The sequence below is a fragment of the Rhyacophila brunnea genome, unplaced genomic scaffold, assembly GCF_057557595.1.
Source record: "Rhyacophila brunnea isolate RB1 unplaced genomic scaffold, BYU_Rbru_1.0 scaffold_3, whole genome shotgun sequence".
NCBI lineage: Eukaryota > Metazoa > Arthropoda > Insecta > Trichoptera > Rhyacophilidae > Rhyacophila > Rhyacophila brunnea.
The window spans coordinates 19,530,847-19,551,400 of NW_028232965.1; the positions used below are offsets into that span (position 1 = coordinate 19,530,847).

General features: G+C 31.8%; 1 protein-coding gene across 1 annotated transcript in view; it reads right to left on the minus strand.

The window, feature by feature from the left end:
* The window catches only part of LOC147068030 (estradiol 17-beta-dehydrogenase 11-like), a 110,973-nt gene that overhangs the window by 13,948 nt on the left and 76,471 nt on the right, over positions 1-20,554 (minus strand). The window contains exons 3-4 of the mRNA XM_085952178.1: positions 13,058-13,182; positions 1,714-1,824 (exon numbers count right to left, since the gene is read on the minus strand). Coding sequence (XP_085808304.1) covers positions 1,714-1,824; positions 13,058-13,182 — 236 coding nt within the window. The remainder of the gene's footprint in view (positions 1-1,713; positions 1,825-13,057; positions 13,183-20,554) is intronic.

Sequence of the window (20,554 nt, forward strand, 5' to 3'; positions counted from 1 at the left end):
AACAAACTATCCAGCACCATTTCTATAATGTATTTTTTCAATGAAAACAAATAAGTATGACTGATAAAGTTTAGTGTACACTATTTATGTCGGATCTTAACAGCCTACCTCCACCTCTCGCAACTGATAATTATATGACAGGCAGATATAATATAGTGCACATATATTACAGGAAGATGGCGCATATTACTGGGAGAGTGTTTCAACGGTATATCGTACAAATTGTTCAATGTTACTGGCTCCAAGAAATGAAGTTAGCAATGTGGATTGAAACCTTCTAGGAGAAGAAAAATAATGAATATGAATGAATAAGCAATAGCTTGTGAAATACTGAAAAGTTTCGACTAATGAGAGACTAAAATGGTGAGTTTATCCAATAACAATTCGGCATTGTTGGTACCTAACTATTCTGTAATAACTCAGTAGCCTTACATTGAATATTAGATAAGTACATACATATTATGACATAAAAAATAAAATGTTGTAATATAAGTAGGTACATAGTTAAGTAACCAAAATAAAATATAACTATCCAATTAATTATAAATGTACCTATGTATCTAATTACAGTCATTATTACATGCATTTCATACCAATTTATTTTTAAGACAAGGTTAATAAACATTTTTATAGCGTACCTACGTACATACATGCAATATTTTATAATGTGTGCACTTTGTATTGTGATAGCGACCATGGTTTCCAATTATGAAGATATCATGTTTAAAATATTATCAATGATTTTAGGATCCACACAAATATTTATTAAAAGAATGCGAAATTTCAATGAAATGCTAGTTTATGGTGAATATAAATGGAAAGTATGAACTGAGACGAAACTGTTTCATTAGTAAAACAATTGTTTGGCACATGGCTGCATAGATTTCATGATAATGATAGGTGGCTTGTTAGAATTTGATAGTAAGATTTCCCCCGGAAAAGGCATACCGCGTTGCAGGTTCCAACTATAATTTCAGTGATTTGGATATCTCTGTTTTTAGAAAGGGTGATTTAATCCACACTATTGTACTCACATCAAGATAATAAGGGCCGTTTCAGACGGGACACCGTCCATAATAAGGAGACCTTTGTATTCGAATAAAGGGTCTTTTATATTATGTTTATGAATGCACGAGAACTAATGAGTCAACGCGTGTCCGGTACACTTTTCCATTGGCCGCTACATTCTCAAGCCGCCGATACACTTGTTTTTATTACCGCAGCCTGTTTTATGTTCTAATTTATAACACGAAATAATGCGTTGACTCATTAGCTCTGGGGTGTTCATAAACAAAAATACAAAGGCACATTTATTGGAATACAAAGACCTCCTATATTATATCAAGCGCGACACCGGTGTCCCGTCTGAAACGGGCTTAAGAGTCGGCATAGAAATAATTTCACATCAAATTAAGAATTTTGATTTACATCCAACGTTCATGGGGTCATTAAAATTAATTGATTGTTGGGTTAATAACTTGATACATAAAACTCGACCGCTATATATTTTCATACATTTTCTTTTTGTGAAGACATACTAGTATTCTTATGGTCGGTATTTGGGGCTGGTTTGCAACTGTCTTTGGTTGAATTAATACTACAAATAAATAATCGTCTATGGTCGTGGGATCTGATAATTACAAATTCGATATTTTCTTAAATGAATTAATGTTAAACTATGTTAAAAAATATTAAGAGATTTCCATAACTCGCCCAAAAATGTGCCAAAATGTTGACATCGAATGTCCTCTGGATCAGGTGGTCTGGAGTCTCCAAGAATGTTTTCCCGGTTACTAGTCCAGCGTTGTTGATCAGAAGTGTTACCTGAAAAAAAAAACAACAGTAAATTAACGTGAAATAAATAAAATAAAATTGACAATATTAATTGAGTTAATTTTTTTCACTGTAGATAACATAACATTTTGGATCTTATTTCTTTTATGGTTTTCCTAACCTCATTGTTAACTTCGATAAAAATACATACCTATACAAATATAGTCCATTATGTATTGATATTATTAATTCTGCGGGTCATTTTTTATTGTCAAAATCACTATTTGATAGCCAAAAAGGCGGTAGTATTAATTGGGTCGGCGTCGAATTGGGCCGGCGTCCGATTGTACCGGCGGCTAATTACCGAAGGCCAATCGCCGGAGGCCAGTTTGCGGTGCCAAGTCGTTCCATTCCCGATATTATGTTTCTCTGCTTACTGTAGTTATTGGTTGTATTGTTATACAACTGACCACTACTGTACGTGGAAAGTTTTTCAGGTAAGTATATTTTTGTTATTAAACGTCGCTTTATTTTTTATTATGTATGGCATAAAATTATGGTTAGTAAAATTAGAATTGGATTGATTGCAGTTCATCGTCTTTATCAACGTTAATAATAATATTACTTCATACCACCTGTTGTAAATTGTATGAAAAACACATAAAGTTGTGATTATTTAATAATATTTCGCTTGGATAACCCAAAATTACACAAGTGAGAAATCACGAGCAGCCGAAAACGAATAGAGAATTCAAGGACGACAAATAAATCAAGGCCATACTAATTTGGCAACCAACCGCTCGAGGCGAGTTTTTATTTTTTTTACACGCTGTTGCGTTTGGGCGATTCAAGTTGGCCGTGGACAAGTTTCGTGCAATAATTATTATAAGTAAATTATCAAACATATCGTAACAGCGGAGATGATTTCGTGTTTGCAATAAATTAATGGTTTTTGCAGCGTGCTCGGAAAATTGCACATGCCTACAGGATTTTATCACTATACGAAAACTAGTATCGGGTGGAGGTGATTTTTGTTGACGCATATGACGCAATCGATTCGCCAAAAGATTTAAAAGGGGCCTCGAAACAATTAAAATCAGTCACAATGATTAAATAATGGGTATATCTCATAAATTGTGTATACAAATTTACCCAAAGCACTACAAAATCCCTGTCACTAATATCAAAAGGGCATATATCATAACCCTCAAATATATAGGTACTTACTCTTCACTGATAAACAATTTTAGTTAAAGGATGTAATTTAAGGTTTTTATTTAATTTTTATTGCGGTAGGGAGGTCACAAAATCAGTCAGTAGGTACGTCAAGAATTAATTTCTCTAAACCCGCTACTAGCAACGTGATTTTTGGAGAACTTGTTAGTTTTAAATACAACCACCATAAACACGATCTATAGTAGGTATGTTAACTAATAATTAAATAAATTTCTCAAATTGAGTGTCAATATTCTTCTTGTTGCTTCATCTCTATGGTTGGCGTTTAAAAATTCTTCGTTTGCCACTCGTAACAATAAAATTATGGACCACCGTAAGCTCATTTGATATACAGAGATCCGTGATTGTTTTAGTTTATTCCTTTTTAAAAAAGTGTAACGTTTAATGCAAAGAATGTTTCAGTTATTTTTGTGCAGAATAATTTTTATATATGATATTGAATTGGTTGATTATAAGTTTTAGGATCTACGTTGTTTCAAGTTTCTTGATTTGAGTAAACTCGCCTCGAATTTACACAGCATCGGTGAACATGTGTTTTTTTTTTTTTTAAAGAATACACAATGTTGTAATACGTGGTATTTGGTTTGAAATCTATCGTATTAAACTAAGTGTACACTGTCGGTTACTTGGAAAAAATGTATGAAGTTGGTGCTAATTCGTACCGAGTATGTTCGGTGTAAATGAAAATCGAAGAGAACAAATGACTCGCCATGACCCACATTGAGTACCAACTAGTTGTTTGTCTTCTACTCAGTTACTGCCGGTTATTCCGGCTGTCTGCAGATTACTTCAACAAATGAGATATGCAGTAATTTGCTGCAATGACCACTCAGAAATCATTATTGTCTACGAAACATTGAATTACTAATGGATACTGCATCTAAAGTGGCCGTCGTAAATGAGACATCTGCGTTTGCACATACATACAATATAATATGTATTTATAAACAGACGAATACAGATAATTTTGATTAAAAGTCAACTCTAACTACATTGTAATAATGATGTATTATTCCAATATACCACTGAAGCTCCTCCAAACCATACCCGCTCCGCACAACATACGCTCTGTCTTCTTTGTCTTGGCCTTGTCCACATGGCGCGTGAGTGCATGTGGACACCTCAACGAGGTCACCTGTACCTCAACCGCGGGCAACAGTCGCCACGGCACGAGTGCGTGTGGACGGCTCAATGAGAGCAGATGTACCTGGAATGCGCGCGAGTCAAAATGCGTCATGTGGACAATGCATTACCCAAGGCTTAGGTCACCATACTTACAAATGCCGCAGAGCAGATTAACAAGATATAAATATGAAAGCCAGTCACGATGGACCAATGTCATGAAGCCAGTTTCATTTTACGAATTAATGACGGTCAGACCATTTCTCAAATATTATCAATATTGAATGCGCGCTTCAAGAACGTGATGAGTTTTAATGAAACTATTGCAACTATTGTAAATAACACATTCTTTAACACATGTTTAAGTTGATCACATATTTCTCACAGCCTACCTGAAGTTGGACATGCCTACTCTATACAGTCACATCTTGAATGTCTCAACTCTCTGTGATATCTTCGGTTTAGCGTCTATACCTCCCCTCCATACCAAAGAAAACGATTGGGAGGATCATACATAAACAATAAACCATAAACATATGACAAATCATACGCAGAGTTAGGTCTAGCTAGATCAAGGTTTCGTTTACTAAGGAGCCCGCTCAATTTGAGCAAGGCATTTCTTGCTATGCAAATTCTTGATTAATTTCTAGAAACTGGTCCCATTTCTCATTGATTTGACAAGCCCCTAAATAGTTATATTGTATCATGCGTGTAACTATTTCGTTGTTGATAATAATTATAAAATTTGTTGGTATCGCTATGTTTGATACTGTCAATAATTTTGTTTTACTGAACTCTATAAAATATTTAAATTATTTAATAATGTCACATCAAATTTCAATGAATATTCTTGTGGCTGTGGATGACCATAAATGACCCTCTCAGGATCGAATATGGTGAATAATTAGTAGTAGTATATTACAATACGAGTTGAGTAAATTCACGTCCATGCATTTAACTTATTCTGCCAACGTGTCCACATTAATATTGTTATTTAATATGCAAGGCAGGAGTGGCACGGATGAAACTCGCGAATTATTTATTTTTTCTGTCATTATGACTGATGTAGGAATCTACTATAAGATTTTTGAGATTAGAATAGATACTGAGTAAATTATTTTTGTCCGACCCTTAAATTCGGCCGCCCTTGTGTTCATTTTGCACGTGTAGACAAGGCGGGGTTGTTTACCTTCTTACATATTATTACAAATATCAAAACAAAGTGTTGTTTACACTTCAACGAATTATTTAAATGTTTTCGAATACAGTTTAATTATTTTTGAATTCACGTAGTAATTATTTGAATCAACAGAAGTTGTAATAATCATTATGTGTGTAATAATAATTATGTTATGTCAATATTGCAATATAGCTCTTGGTTGACTGCACGTTCAAGGTGACTGACAGCTTAATTTAATATCTGTTTTATTGCTTATTATTTAAACTTATTTACCTGTTAAATTGATGAACGCAATTTTTAATTAGGGAGGAGAACTTCATAAGTTACGTGAATAAAATAATTCAATTTGTAGGTACTTGAATGTTTCAAAGTAACTATATACGTAAGCAAGATTTTTTTAATGTATAAAGCAAACAAATGATATACACGTATATATTTTAGAAAGGTACTACCAAAATACTACATGAAATTTATGAGAGGTTTAATTTTTTTTACACATTAAATAACTTACTAATGATTTCGAGGAATAGAAAGGGCTAGGGGGCTTCATCAAATAATAGATTCAACCAGACGTGTCAGGATTATTGTATCGAATTATTAAAAAAAATGTTATCTTTTTTATTCTCCTCAGGTGAAGTATAAACGTATATAAATGTTAGCTGGTTAGCATATTGTTCCCTTTTCAAAGAAGACACCAATGTTTCCCGATGCATTCTCAAAAAGCAGTATAGGTATATTGTTCATATGGAAATCAATAACCTTGTAGTTCTACCATAGCTTGACACAATCCAACAAACTTAAGAATCTCATAACGATCGTTCACCGCGTCATTTGAAGATTTAAAGAACCACTGTCATTCGAATACCTTGTTGATTATTTCCAAATCATGCGACATTATAACAACACATTGTAATTCACAAGTTTTAGCACTTTTCTAGGATCTAAAAATAAGACATACAGATAAGCACAGAAATGTGTTATGTTTGACACTAAATCAACACAGAGTAGTACAGTGAAATAAAATGCTAATTTTACTAATTTAAAAAAAGAAACAAAACCAATGAAAAATAGTGATATAACCAGTAAACAATTTGAAAATAGTAAAGTGAGACCAATTGAAATGTTTGTTATTTCACATGTTAACCAATTCAAATGAGAATATGTTGATAATCCTGTAAAATTTTATTTGCCCTATTAAAGTGTATTACTATGAAAATATGGTAGAGGCTCGCAGGTTAATTGGCTATTCGCTATAAGAGGATTCAAACTCAAAAATGGGAAACTCATACTTTGGAGTCTTAAGACTCTCTAGAATTCATGATTCCAGTAGCAAAAATCTAACCAGATCCTGCATCATAACGTCAGTATTGATTAGCTCTGAGTAGTGAGTATGTAAGTTGTACGAGATTTGTTGTTTATAATATTTTTTTTTTTGTTTTAAGCTGCCGAAAACTTGCACGCATTAAAATTAATTATCTAGTTGTTTGTTCCGAACGGTAACGTTGACATAGTTCATTTTCAAAGAATGTTTAATTCAATGAAATTTTAAGTGGATTATAAATCGCTTGGGTGCCTTAAAAGTATTGCATTGAATAAAATTAACCATTCAATTGAGAAATCCACTGTTAGTTTTTTGTACTGATCGTACTCAAATTGGTCTAATCTTACACATACTAATTATTTAACAACACTTGATGCTATATGGAGGTAATCTTACAAGTTTTCACGTTTGTATAATACTGGGTGGGTAATTACGTAAGGTAGAGTAAGGCGGCTGAGACAATTGGATTGCACTATAGGATATTTGAGGAAGCTAGACCAACATAGTAGGAAGGCAGCTAGATCGTTAAGCATGGAGATTTTTTTTGAAAGACGCCAAGACCCGTCAAGAATTATGGTGGTGGTGTTTGTACAATATATTTTATGTAACGCAGATCAAATAAAGTACTTACGGAGAATACTTATGAATTTTTATATTTTTTAGCATTCCAGCTAATATCGTCGAGCAAATCTGGTGATATATCGTTTGGAACATAAGATAAACCATAATTATTTATGCCAACATAAATAATATCATATAAATAGTGCTAACCAGTGGTGAATGGTTACTCAGTAAAACCATATAAACCAGAGGTCGGTTACAACCCTAATACATAAAGGGTGCAATACAACAATTTTTGAAAATCAAAATAATAAAAACAGTTAAAATTAGCTTTATGTATATCGCATAATTTCATTATATATGGAGGCTCATTCATAGCTTTCTAGATAATTTTTAGTTATTTATATTTTCGGGATCCTTGCGGCTAATGTATAGATAGCTACTGTTTATATCAAGCAATTAATATTAAGACAACGTGTCCTGATGATGCCAACAGCAGAATAATTAAAAGCTTAAAATATTTAGGATTGCGTAAGTAGGTACATCTTTTTAAAACTAACAGAAATGGACACGACATTATTTTACCTCCACTTAAATTATGTTTTCTTATGTTTAATATATTTTTCTAAATTATATTTAATTAATATATTTGTGCTGTTATTTACGAAAAATATTTTTTTATTAGATCTGGTATTTCGTAATATATAACTATTAGAAATTTTCCGCAATTTAAAACCTTGTTTATATACAAGGAAAATTTTATTTTACTGTTTTTTTAATATAATATAATATTAGAAGAAGTTTTTGCTATTCCACAGTGATCAGTTTTATTGATTATCTTTTGACTTATTACAACGTTTTTCTTAGCTCATACTCTTATCTGTCCGGTGGTTCTTTGTCTGGTACAAATCTTGCAATCGATTTTTAACTAACTTCCCGACTAGCTAGACATTTGAAACTTTTATAATATATCAGAACACGATGCCAATGCATTTTTTAAATACTTTTAGCCATCTTTAAGTAGAATTGAATTATTTTTCAGATAATTCTGTTTTCTATGAAAAGTTATTTCGACACCTTTATTGGTTGCTAGGGCTCTGGGTTCCTAGCAACTAAATTATTAATATATACGTGCGTTACTATGGAAATCAATATGACATGTCAAGTACAAATTTTTTTGATCGTTTAAGCTAGTCAAGTCAAGTTTATATGGTTCAACAGAAAATTTAAAAACGTTGTATATAAAAAGTTCTTTTTATCTTGTAATTATTTATTGTTTATGTATACAATCATATTATGGTTATACTATAAATAATACAATTATTAAAGCACAAAATCGGTCATCATGGAAGAGTATAAACTTTTTATAAATTCGACTATAAATTAAATCTCCATCATTCAGTCGATACAATGCATATACAAATATTTTAAATGGTGTAAGAATTTCCTGCTGTAAAATAATGATAATATTAGCTTCATAACGTAATGAAATAATTTCTGAATATAGAGTTTTGAACTATTTTCAAGTAAATAAAAAATATCTGAACATACTTTGAATATTAAAAGGGAAACTCAGTTAAATGAAAAACATCGTCGGGTTACGAGAATTTTTCGCATAACAAACATCTAATGAATAAAACAGAATATAAATCTTCTATGTTGGTGATCTGGTAAGACTGGCCAATGATATAGAGATGTACTGAAATTTGATTGCCAACCTTCGATAGTAGACGGTATCAAAAGAAAAAGTTTGTAAATAAAATATCATTCTTGTACGAGAAGCAATTACCAGATCTTTTTTCAAATAATAAAATTTTGCTTAATTTATGATTTAAAAATAATAATGTAATTTGAAGGCCAGTTTATTGTTTAATACTAGCATCAAACCAAAAATTACCTGCACATTATTAATAGCAATGGATCTTGAACTGGCGGTCGTGGAAAATATTGGTAGCCGTACATAGATGAGAAAATTGAAAAGAATAAGGCTTTATCGTGTTATAAAAATATTTTTAAAGTTAACAAGGACAGCTGAAAAATGTAATTTTTTCGACTGTCCCAAATTTTTTTTTCAACTTGCTCAAAATTAACTATCTGGAGTAATTTTATTCGTCCTGTCAACCCTAAGTGAGTCTTGGCCCTCTCCAGCATCCACCTGTCTCTAATGCCTGGGCCACACCGAAAACAAGTCGCGCGACAACTCGTTAAATTTTACGATACTTATCGTAAAATTTAACGAGTTGTCGCGCGACTTGTTTTCAGTGTGGACCAGGCATAATATTCATGGAGGTCTGTCCAAAGCCACAGTTTAGGATGCTCAAGGTCTTTAAATCAATCTCAACACTATCGCTCCCTCTTTTACGAGGTCTACTATGCCTATGCCTGTCTTCCGGTTTTTCAAATGTCAGTTTTTATCAAACATGATTCATTAATCCTGTGGGAAGTTGATGGACTGTATCATTTGTACGGAATAGTTCGTCATTGTACCGTCTCTAACCCAACTGTGTTAATGATGTATCAAAAGATACCACGTATAAATAAGTCCAGCAATATCTTCATATTTTGGTCCATATACCAGGACTCCGAGCCATACCTACATGACAATTAGTTTTATTAGTGTTTTGTGTAAGATGCATTTAAAGTTTCGAGTGTCGGTTCTACGTCAGATTTATATAGGATGATAAATCTATTACAATATTTCTACATTTAGTAATATTCTCGTTGTCAATAATAATTCCAGCCAGCTTTCCTGGCGTAATAATAATTGTGTATTAATTTAGAAGAGTTTGCGTGAAAAGGAAAGCAAAGGACGTTCTAAAAATTGTGTTGTGGAAATAGGGTGTCCGATAAAATAACTTTAAGAACCAGTGTGTGACGTACGACGTGCAAGAATAAATTGAATTTTCGGTAGGTACGTAATAAATTGCATAACTTTCCAAAGTCAATTCATCTGATATCTAAGGCTAACCAGTTCATTTATTGATATACCTGTGTATTCAGATAACATATCGTTTGCCCATTTTTTTTTAAATCGTCGATTACACTTCAAGTGATTTCTTAATAAAATAAAATTCGACAATCTAACTAGGTCAAAGTTATAATGTAATATTTAAATTTATGTAATTGTATAAATACTTACTACTAATAGGTAGAGGGGTATCAGTTAAATTGATAATTAAACAATTTTATAGAGTCCCATAATTGACCGTTTTAGTAACTTTTCTAGTTTTTAAATTTTGTGATGTCTACATGCTAGATTTAAAAAAATACCCTCTAATCAACAAGAAGATGAGCTACTACCAATGACATTATTAATGGACGACGCACTCAATACAGTAGCTAGCAAGTAAATTCGCATGTATAGGTAGACGTCACGCCATTTCCATTATGCGATATCACGCATCGGGAATTTATAGCAATATGACCTTTATTGTGATGGCGTTAGAGGAGTGTTTCTAATGTCAATGTTCATTTGAGCGAACCCGTTCGAACCAAACCATTTGGCAGACCCAACAAAAAGCATCAGGAATTTATAGCAATATCACCTTTATTGTAATGGCGTTAGAACAGATTATGCCATTCGCAGACCCGACAATAAAGTGAGTTTCATTTTCTTTTCCAGATGATTCGTCCATATTAATGTCATTGTCTACTACAGAGTATATAAATAGGTACTGTTTATAACAGTGGTGCATAGCATGAGGTCTAAGAGACGAATACGTCACTGCATGAAATTTATCCCAGCAAAATTCTAATATATATAGGTATATCTTAATAATTATCCAGGTCTGGTTTTAGTGACATAATGTAAAATGCTTTCATCTCTTAATTATATATTTTTTTCAATTTATTGTGTATTGCGACTGAGACTCATATTATGGAAAATGTGTATAATACTTTAAGGAGACCGTGGGGTGATGTCTTTTGTCACAAACCATTCGTATAAACTTGGCTACGATTACACTTTTCTGCATTTCTTGGAGAAGTTCTAACTCACTAATACAGTTAATAAAATGTTGCTAGTTGACAATGAACAGTCTATCGGTGTCAGACAGAGACGTACCGTTGGGGTAGGCGGTCCATTCCCTGATAAGGGAGTCACATTTTACAGGGAGGTAAAATTATGGAATAATGCAAATAATTACATTTTATTAAACGACTTTTTGTAAAAATAAGAAGGATTTTCGGATACCACGCGCATATATACATGTATGTCCATTTTCTAAAACAGATTGGATGTGATAATAAAATTTTTAATGCTTGTCAAGAAATAATATACCTAAAGTAATAATATGTTGTAGGGAGGCAATGAATTAATATAACATTTAAGTTTAATGGTAGGGGGTTCTTTGCCTAGGGACTTTGCTGGGTTTGCATTTTTGCTCTTTTCATCAGCGTTTTGACTATTTACATGATAACTAAACACATAATATAGTTTTTTTTATTTGTTGTCTGTCTGTTTGTTACGTTAAAAAACTACTCGGCCAATATTGATGAAAACTGCACAACATTGTTAGAATAAATTAAGTATGTATCTACAGTAAAGTTTCATTCTGATATGTCGAAAGGTTCCGAAATTATGAAATTTTTTTTCGAAAATAACACTGTTGTAACAATTCATTTTGAGTAGGTAGTTACAGTTTCCAGATAGCAAAGTGGTTTGCACCTAGATTGAACCGATACTTATCTATATCATTGATAAAACAATCAAATCGAATCAGTTTATTTCTCCATTTTGTGTAGGAATCTGTTTACTAACTATGGTTTTTCGTATGTCACTCGGAAGAAGTCTCGGACTATCAATCATTGTAAATGTGTAGGTAAGTAATGCAGACTGGAGAGTAGGCCGGAGTATTTGTTATATACCCATTTAATTAAAAACAACATACATAGGTACTCGTATTACGTCTAGACTTGGGAAAGAATATATCATTATTCACGAAATACCTATGTTACTTCAAATTATGATGCTGTCTTGATATTTTTTTTAAACTATGTGTGAATAAATATTAGGCATATGCTATTATTATTAAAATAATACTAATTAATTTAGTAACAGTTGAATTCACAAACTGATGATATTTTTTTTATAAGTTACCTATGTTATGATTTATAATCCATATAAAATAACAAGTCATTGTTGCTGGAAAAGGTTAAATTAATTGGCCTGTGTTAAAGGTCGCGATGTAACGCGAAGATTAATAATACAATAGTGTATAATGTACTTTATTGTTGTATAAAATACTTTTTGTCTTGAAGGTATCGGTTTCTATTGTGTTTATAACTATATAGGTTTAAATAATAAAATAACTCCTGCAGTTAATAAGCTCGTCCCACGACCGCGCCTCCGATATCAGATTTCTGCAGACAAACGACGTGATGCGATAACAAAAATACAGCCAATATAGCATTAGATTTTACGCACACGTCAATAAAGTAATATCAACGAAATCATTTTCAAGTAAATAAAATTATTTATTTATATATTACCTATATACATATCCCACAAATCGGATTAATACTTTAATTTATTATGAATATATTGTTACGATTATCAATAACTTGAATAAATAAATTAACACTGAGAAAATGCTTAGCCACAGTATTCAAAATGACGATAAGTTAATATTTTACAATATGTATGTATAAGAATAATATTTAGGTCTGAATATCGGTTGGACCAAAATATTCTTGTACTAGAATTATGTTTTTTGTTTGTTATTGGATTCGCTTAAAAATATATCGATAGGTTCTGAGTGTCTACTTTTAGAAACCGCTTGCTGATTCAGTGTGCATTAACCGTAGCAGTGGTCTGGTAGGTCAACATGTTAGGAATTTTTAATTGTAGATTTATATTTACTCACCCTTCCAAAGTCTTCTCTGACTAAATTTGCTGCTCTGTATACATCTTCTCTGTTGGCAAGATCTACGATGTACCCTCGACATGTTCCTCCCATACTTGTGACTAGTTTGCAAGTTTCATCGAGCCCTGTGAAAAAAAAATATAGATTAATAACAAAACTATAAAGTTTCTTTTCCTTCTTGACAAATATAAATGTTAGTAATTAAATAAATTAATCAAATCAAATAATGTTCGATATACCTACATTACACTATTTAGTTTAAATTAGCATACGAGTTTTAATGTTACTTTTTACATGTAGTGTATCAAATGATACAAAGATAACTATGATAAAAAACAATTAATCAGATAATTATTATAAAGGGGTATAATTTATTTTAACAAACAACAGTATGTGAACATATGCACCTCAGTTCAATTGACTATAAACAGGCTACAAATTGGAGATGGCGCATTTGTAGTGTAAGTAATAGTTATACGGAATAATAATATTATGATTATTATATTACAAATAGAAAACCGGTAATATTATCATTAAATTAGATTTAATATTTATAAAACAGGTACTCTTGAAGGTGACATACACAGTATGCAAATAACAATTTTATAATTAAATTAAAATTGCCAAATCTTAAATATGTGATCCGACAGGTAGTAATTTTTTACAATCAATATTAATTATATTTTTCCATAATGAGAAATGGGACTCGTCTCGATAAGAGGAATATAATAATTAATGAAATTGGACAACATTTATTCAATTACGTTTCCCAATTACATTTATCATATAGAGACATATTAGTTATAAGTTATAAGATATTATTTTTGATATCTGAGTAAGATTATTCTTAATTTAAAACAAAACAGTAAATAAAGATACATTTAATGGTTTTAACCCTCAATTCTTGATGGAAAGCATTGTATTCATTGTATATATATATTATTATTATATTTTGAAGTCAATGACAGATGAAAAAAATAAACTAAAATAGCGTTTCTGTCATTCGTATTACTCAGTGAAAAAAAATTACGTGGATATTATTATATTATGTTGTGGTGATTCATTAAAATAATTTGGAAAATTTTTCAAATCATAAAGAATTTTAGAAAAGATTCTGGACGTTTGGATTACTTCATTTATGGAATTGTACATAAGGAAGACATTTTCTTTATAAAATGATTTTTGAAATATTTATTCACAATTTAAAAATATATACGTACGTACATATTATATATTCTTTTTTAACATTACAACAAGCCACGATACCCAATGATAATATTACAGTGAAATAATAGTGTACTGAGTAATATAAGTGAAACAATCACAAACACCTACGTTTTGAGAAAATGACATAAATATAAAGTGACCTCACAGGGTCGAACCCAGAGCCCCCGGATGCAAGCCCGGCAACTTACATACTGGACTACGATGGCTGCTGACTATAGGATTAGGTACCTACCAATTTAATAGGGGGATCGTAGGTAATATTTTTCTGTTATTTTAAAGAGGCATGTTCCTAAACTATAGATGCCAACATAAAGTTCCTAATTATTAAAAAGAGTTTAGATATTTTCTTCGTACGTCCTTTGATGTGGTTTTCACATAGTTCTACACAATTTAAAATCGAGAGAAATTGTTGAAAATATTCTATCGAAGCGGATACTATTAAATTATGTGGACAGTAAACAGTCACATATGCACAGTACGATGCATAAGGCGCTGGGTTTTCATTCGAGGGCTCCATGTTCAATTCCCGGCGAGGTCACAATGTAGGTATTTATCGGACTTTTGCAAAGCCTTGGGTTTGTGATTATTTCACTTTTATTACTAACTGTACTACTGCTATTGGGCTTCATGGCTTTAGTGCTCAAAATAAAAGTTTCAAATATAATAAACCGATTGATTTTTTAAAAATTGTAATTATTATTTATTAATTAATAATAGGAAGTACCTATTTGTTATAACTTATAACATATATTGTCGTGTATTTTTATCGTGATGGAATAATTATTATTTAATTGAACGCTATGAAATATTTTTTGAATACTGGATACTAGTGGATAAATATTATAAACTTTTTTTGCGAAAGTGTTTGCATCTGGAAAATGGCTAGCAACTATTTCTCATGAGACATCACCTCATCAGCCAAGATCTATACTAAGAGTCATTAAAAAAAGTACGATACAACAAATCAATGTCATCAAGCATGATTTAAAATTAAATATAAATTATGTAGAAACGGACTATTTCCTCATGTTATAATCACAAGTTGAATTATTAATATTAATTCCTATATATAATGTAAATAAAAATGTTCAAGTAAATGAAATCATTTGCATGGCGATTAAAATATTTTACGATCTAATTAATGAGCATAGCAATTATGTAGAAGGGGGGACATGCTCGTCGAAGGTCAAAATTGAGTTTTTATTGTATTTTCAAACCATGATCCTGGACACTCCTTAAACGTTGTAGATAATCTATTTATATACTTTTGAAGCCTTATTATCCTTTATAGTTATTTTAAACATTTGATGACTGCATAAAGTATTTTTGTTACATAAAATAGTATTCTTTTAAACCTCTCGCTCTAATGTTTTAGAATATAGTCATATTTCGGTACATAACTGTGCAGTGGTGTTAAGATTTTTTACATTTATTCATTTTTAAACGCATTTATGAAACCATTAGTATAATTTATTACGAGATAATTTTTGTAAAATATTCACGATAAAAAATTATATTGATAATCTCTGTGATCCCAAATTTGACAAGAATTAGGCATTTTATTATTCAAAAAATCGGCAAGATTAACACATTTGAAGACAACTCTAAAGATATTTATTATAAGCTATGTCTTTGGCCATTCAAGTGTGATAAACATCTTATGAATAATGATTGCTTTATAATAATTATTGACCTAAGAATAAGGTAGTGTTTTTTTGAAATACGCCATTTCTTTTGTCATTCCCTAGTGGTTAAGCTAATACTAGTATCTTAACAAGTGACCTACCATTTTTCCTAACTGTAAAGTGTTTAACCAATATGTGCTATCAGTGCTCTGTCTTAACGTAGGTAAGAGAAATTCAAAAATTTGAGTAGCTCAAAAGGGCATGGAAAGGTGCATGTAGGGCATAACGGGGTAAAGACCACACAATAAACTAATAGATAAAAAAGCAGACAAGAGTACGCGATGTGATAGAAGTCGCTAAACAGATAACCCTCGATAAATACCACCATACAGTAGTACCTAAGAGGCGTTAAACAACCACATGGACGCCTTAAGGTGATACATCAGTGAAACGGCAAATAATTTTCAACTATAGGCGCGACGAAATTTTGGACTCGTTGCCATTCGGAGAGAGAACGTTGAGCTGGAAACATGTCAATTTTTATCGTGATGGCGATGGGCGTATTAATTCTTAAATCGTGTAAAGATGACTAAAACCGTTACCCATTTACTTTGAAAAGAAAACATGTCAATGAATATATTATTATTGTTACTGATAGAAAAATAAACAGAACATTAAATGGACACATGTTGGATTTATATGACAAATTATATTTCGTTTGACATGCGTCATTTGCACCCGCGACCCGCAATCCACGCATCGCCTAGCCACGATCTTTTTAGACCGTGCCTCATCTGAGGTATAGCCTTAAAATTCATTGGGTAGACGAATTCATAAAGTTCATTGATGTGGCAGTGAAGAAATAGGTACCGAGAAGAGTGGAGGGAGCTAGGGAAAACCTTCTTTCAGCAGCGGATGGACGCCAGCTGATTATGATGATGAAATAGGGTTTGATTATATGATAACATGATTTGACATATCTACTGTTTAATCTGCAAACGGGCTAACTCCAATCGGGCAAATTGTTCAGGAAGTAGAATCGAGCGGAATTTAACAATTCCAAAATTACTTTTGGATTTTTTTTACAAATAAGCTGCACTATGAATTAATACATTATTTTAGCTTCCCTTTTGAGAAAATTTATATAAAGAGCGAGTTGTTCCATTTACGATATTGACAATTTGGCACCTGCACTTGGTTGTTTTGTGTGAAGAATGATAACACATTTATGTATAGGTTTAGCAGTTTAAAATTTTGTAGAAAGATTTTATAGAAAAAATGCTTTATAACGAAATGCAATAAAAATCTAATTTTTCGTCGTGGTGGTGCAGTTAGCTGGGTTGCAAATTAATCAGTCGATATTGTCTATAAATTAGTGTTTCCGATTATGGTGCTATTAGGTTTTATAATTGAACATACTTTTTGTCTAATCTGTGCGTTTGATAATTATTTTTTATCGTCATTTCCTTTGTTGTTAATCATACGTGTAATATATTTGTATATGCAATATTTAATTTTACACTGATCCGTCATTTACCACCATAATAAACGTGTTCGGTATGTATGTAGTAGGTACGAATAGGCAAATATGTGCTATTTGAGGTCAAACCACTCTCCTAAAAGCAGGCATCTGAATATCTATCGTCTCAAAGAGTAACAACTTATTCACCTTACCACATCGATAAAGTTTAGTTATAATAATATATAGGTATATTAGTTAACCTGACGTGCAATTGAATTAAAAATAAGGGCCAATTATTGCGAAACCACTTAATTTAATGTATGTTTTTTTAACATAATTTTGATCCCGCTGGGCATCTTATGTATTTTTTTCAAAAAGATTTCTACTATTATAATAGTCGTTATATATTATTTTTTGAGGTGTTTTAAAATTATGTATGCTTAATAAAGAATATTTTACATTTTCAATTCATGTCTATTCGTTGAATAAGAAAAATAATTACTTTTTTTCTGATATAAAATTGTTAAGTAATATTACAAAAAATATAAAATGTAATAATTTAATAGAGTATGTACTATCTTATTTTTTTTAAATTCCCAGTTTTGTTCAACTTAAGATAAGAATAAAAAAACAGTACTCAAGTGCATTCATTCATGCAAAATGGTATTATAATATTAGTCATAATTTACAGCATGTTAATTTATTTCTAACGTTTTTTTTTACATAAATAGGATCTCAGAGAGATACTAACTAGGAAAAAAATGAAAAAAATACGACACCGGGCGGGACTCGAACCTGAATTCTACAGATTCCGGCAAAATGTGCTTTGCCAATTGACCACTTGCATATTACATAATTCCGATGGAATTAATAAGTAGTAATACAACTGAAGAGCATCAAAAATTCGTTAATATTGATAACCGGCCTTTGTGGTTTAAATCAATGTACCAATAATATATGCATACATTGATTCCTAGCCGACGTTAGGATAGTAAGTATTTAACAGGGATTCAAACCAGAACTAAACCCAAAACCAGTAAAACCGTTATTTTTGTCGGAACGAAAATTGGAACCGAACCAAAAAAATCGTTTTTTCCCACTCCAGTTATTGTTCAGTTGTAGTGACGCATCTCAAGATAGTTCTCATAAATTATAATATATAATTTTTAAAAAATATGGCAGCGCGGTGCAGCATAGCTATTGGTTTCGGAGCTTGGCACCGGCTATCATACAAGTATCAAAAAATGTTCCAAATTATGGTAGAAAATAAATTTTTAATACAAATAAAAACATTTAAAAGTCAATCACTTTGAACTGAACCGAAAACCGAAACGAAAAAATATAACGGTTTGAAGCCCTGGTATTTAACACCAACAACATAAAATAATACACGTAACATCGTTTACTGTATTCGGAACAGTTATTATGCACCATTAAAATAAATAATCTGTCACATAATAGCTTTTACCCATTTCTTTTTTTCTTTTTGACAGTGACAGAGATGAGACACATATTTATATTATTTTGAATGCTGAATTTAATGTTGTTTGACTTTCGATAGTGAAAAAAATGTCGGCCTTCAAAGCATGTCAATTTTTAGCTCGTCATTCATCCATTGAAAGTTCATTTGAGATCACGGCTTTTACTATTTGAAGTGCGAAGCAGTATTATAACTAAATTACTATTGACCGCCGTTTCTTCAATGCGAAGACTTAGAGCAGTTTTAGAAGTTATCTAGTTAAATATTTCAGTTTCTGAATGTGTTATTAATTATCTATAAGTATCACAATACGTTTGCTTATTCATTTTGTTAATTTTTACGTTAAAATATCATTCTCCGTAGAACATAAATAAGTATTTTTTGCATACTAAGTCAAACAAATACGGGAAAATATCAAACGAGATTTTCAAAGAATTACTTATTAAATTTAAATTATAATCACGATGTAATTGTATATAATTTGTGTAGTTTAATTAAAATACGGGCAAGAAAAACATGTTATCTTTTTGGATCGACGAACTCGCTTTAATGAGTTAGTAGTTTATTTCTAAATTGAATCATTAGAATTAGCTCTGCTAAAAAACCAATGCAAGGTTAAATTTAAATTAAACGAACAATGTTTACAATTTATGGTTATCGTTTGAGACTTACTGTTTGCAATTGGTTGCAAAACAATTCAACCCAGAAAACCAACGTTATGTGAAATCAGGGACGGATTGAAGCGGCGGGAAATCAGGAAAAATACATACACAGACCTACAAACCTATCTGATGAATGGATGGAGCCAGAGTCGAAAACTACCCAATCAGAAGTCGCAACTGGACAGCATCTGACATTCGAATGACGTTTTCAAAATGCGTCCATATGATAGTTCGTAGTTCCATTCTACTGTAAGCCTATACTCAAATATTTTTTTGTATTGGAAATGAAAAGTAGAAAAAGTGAAGTTATGTAAAATAATTTAAATAATCGATTGCATTACCACTAGCAATTTTCCTAAGTAAAAAATTATGTGCTACTGCAACAAAGGTATCACCATGATGTACAACTATGTTATTTCAAATAGTCAATAGGCGCGCACTGACTGGGCGTGCAGCCTCGCGTGGTCGCGAGGCGGCTTCGCCATAGATAATATATGTAAAAGCCTTGCGAGGCAAAATGCTCAGTCAATCAGTACGCGACTCGTCCGAGGCAAACGCACGCGCCGCCTTGCCCGAGCGATGCCGCGACTAATCCAATCGTTGTCGGTTTATCAATGCTCAAAGGTGCTGCGCGCGGCTACTCGCATGACGTTAATTTTATTGAGAGCTACCTCGCGCAGCGATTTTCGCGAAGCAAACGTCCGAGGTAGCCTCGCGAGGCTACTCGTTCAGTCAGTACGCGGCTAATAACGCACATTATATAGATTAAAAATATGGTATCATAGACATTTAAAAATTTTGAATGAGATCAAATGAATAATTCTTTGGGCTTCTTCGTGTTGTATCCGATTCGTTCAATATTTCACTGGGTACCGGATTGATTAAAACTTTCTATTAAACAAAACAATGTTATATTTTCTCATTTAATTTTGAGTTGATTGTCTGAAAATTTTTCTCAGCTGGTCTTTAGGTACTAATCCGCCCCTGCATTGTATATTATAATCTTGATTACTCTTTTACCGGTGATGGAATGAAAACAGA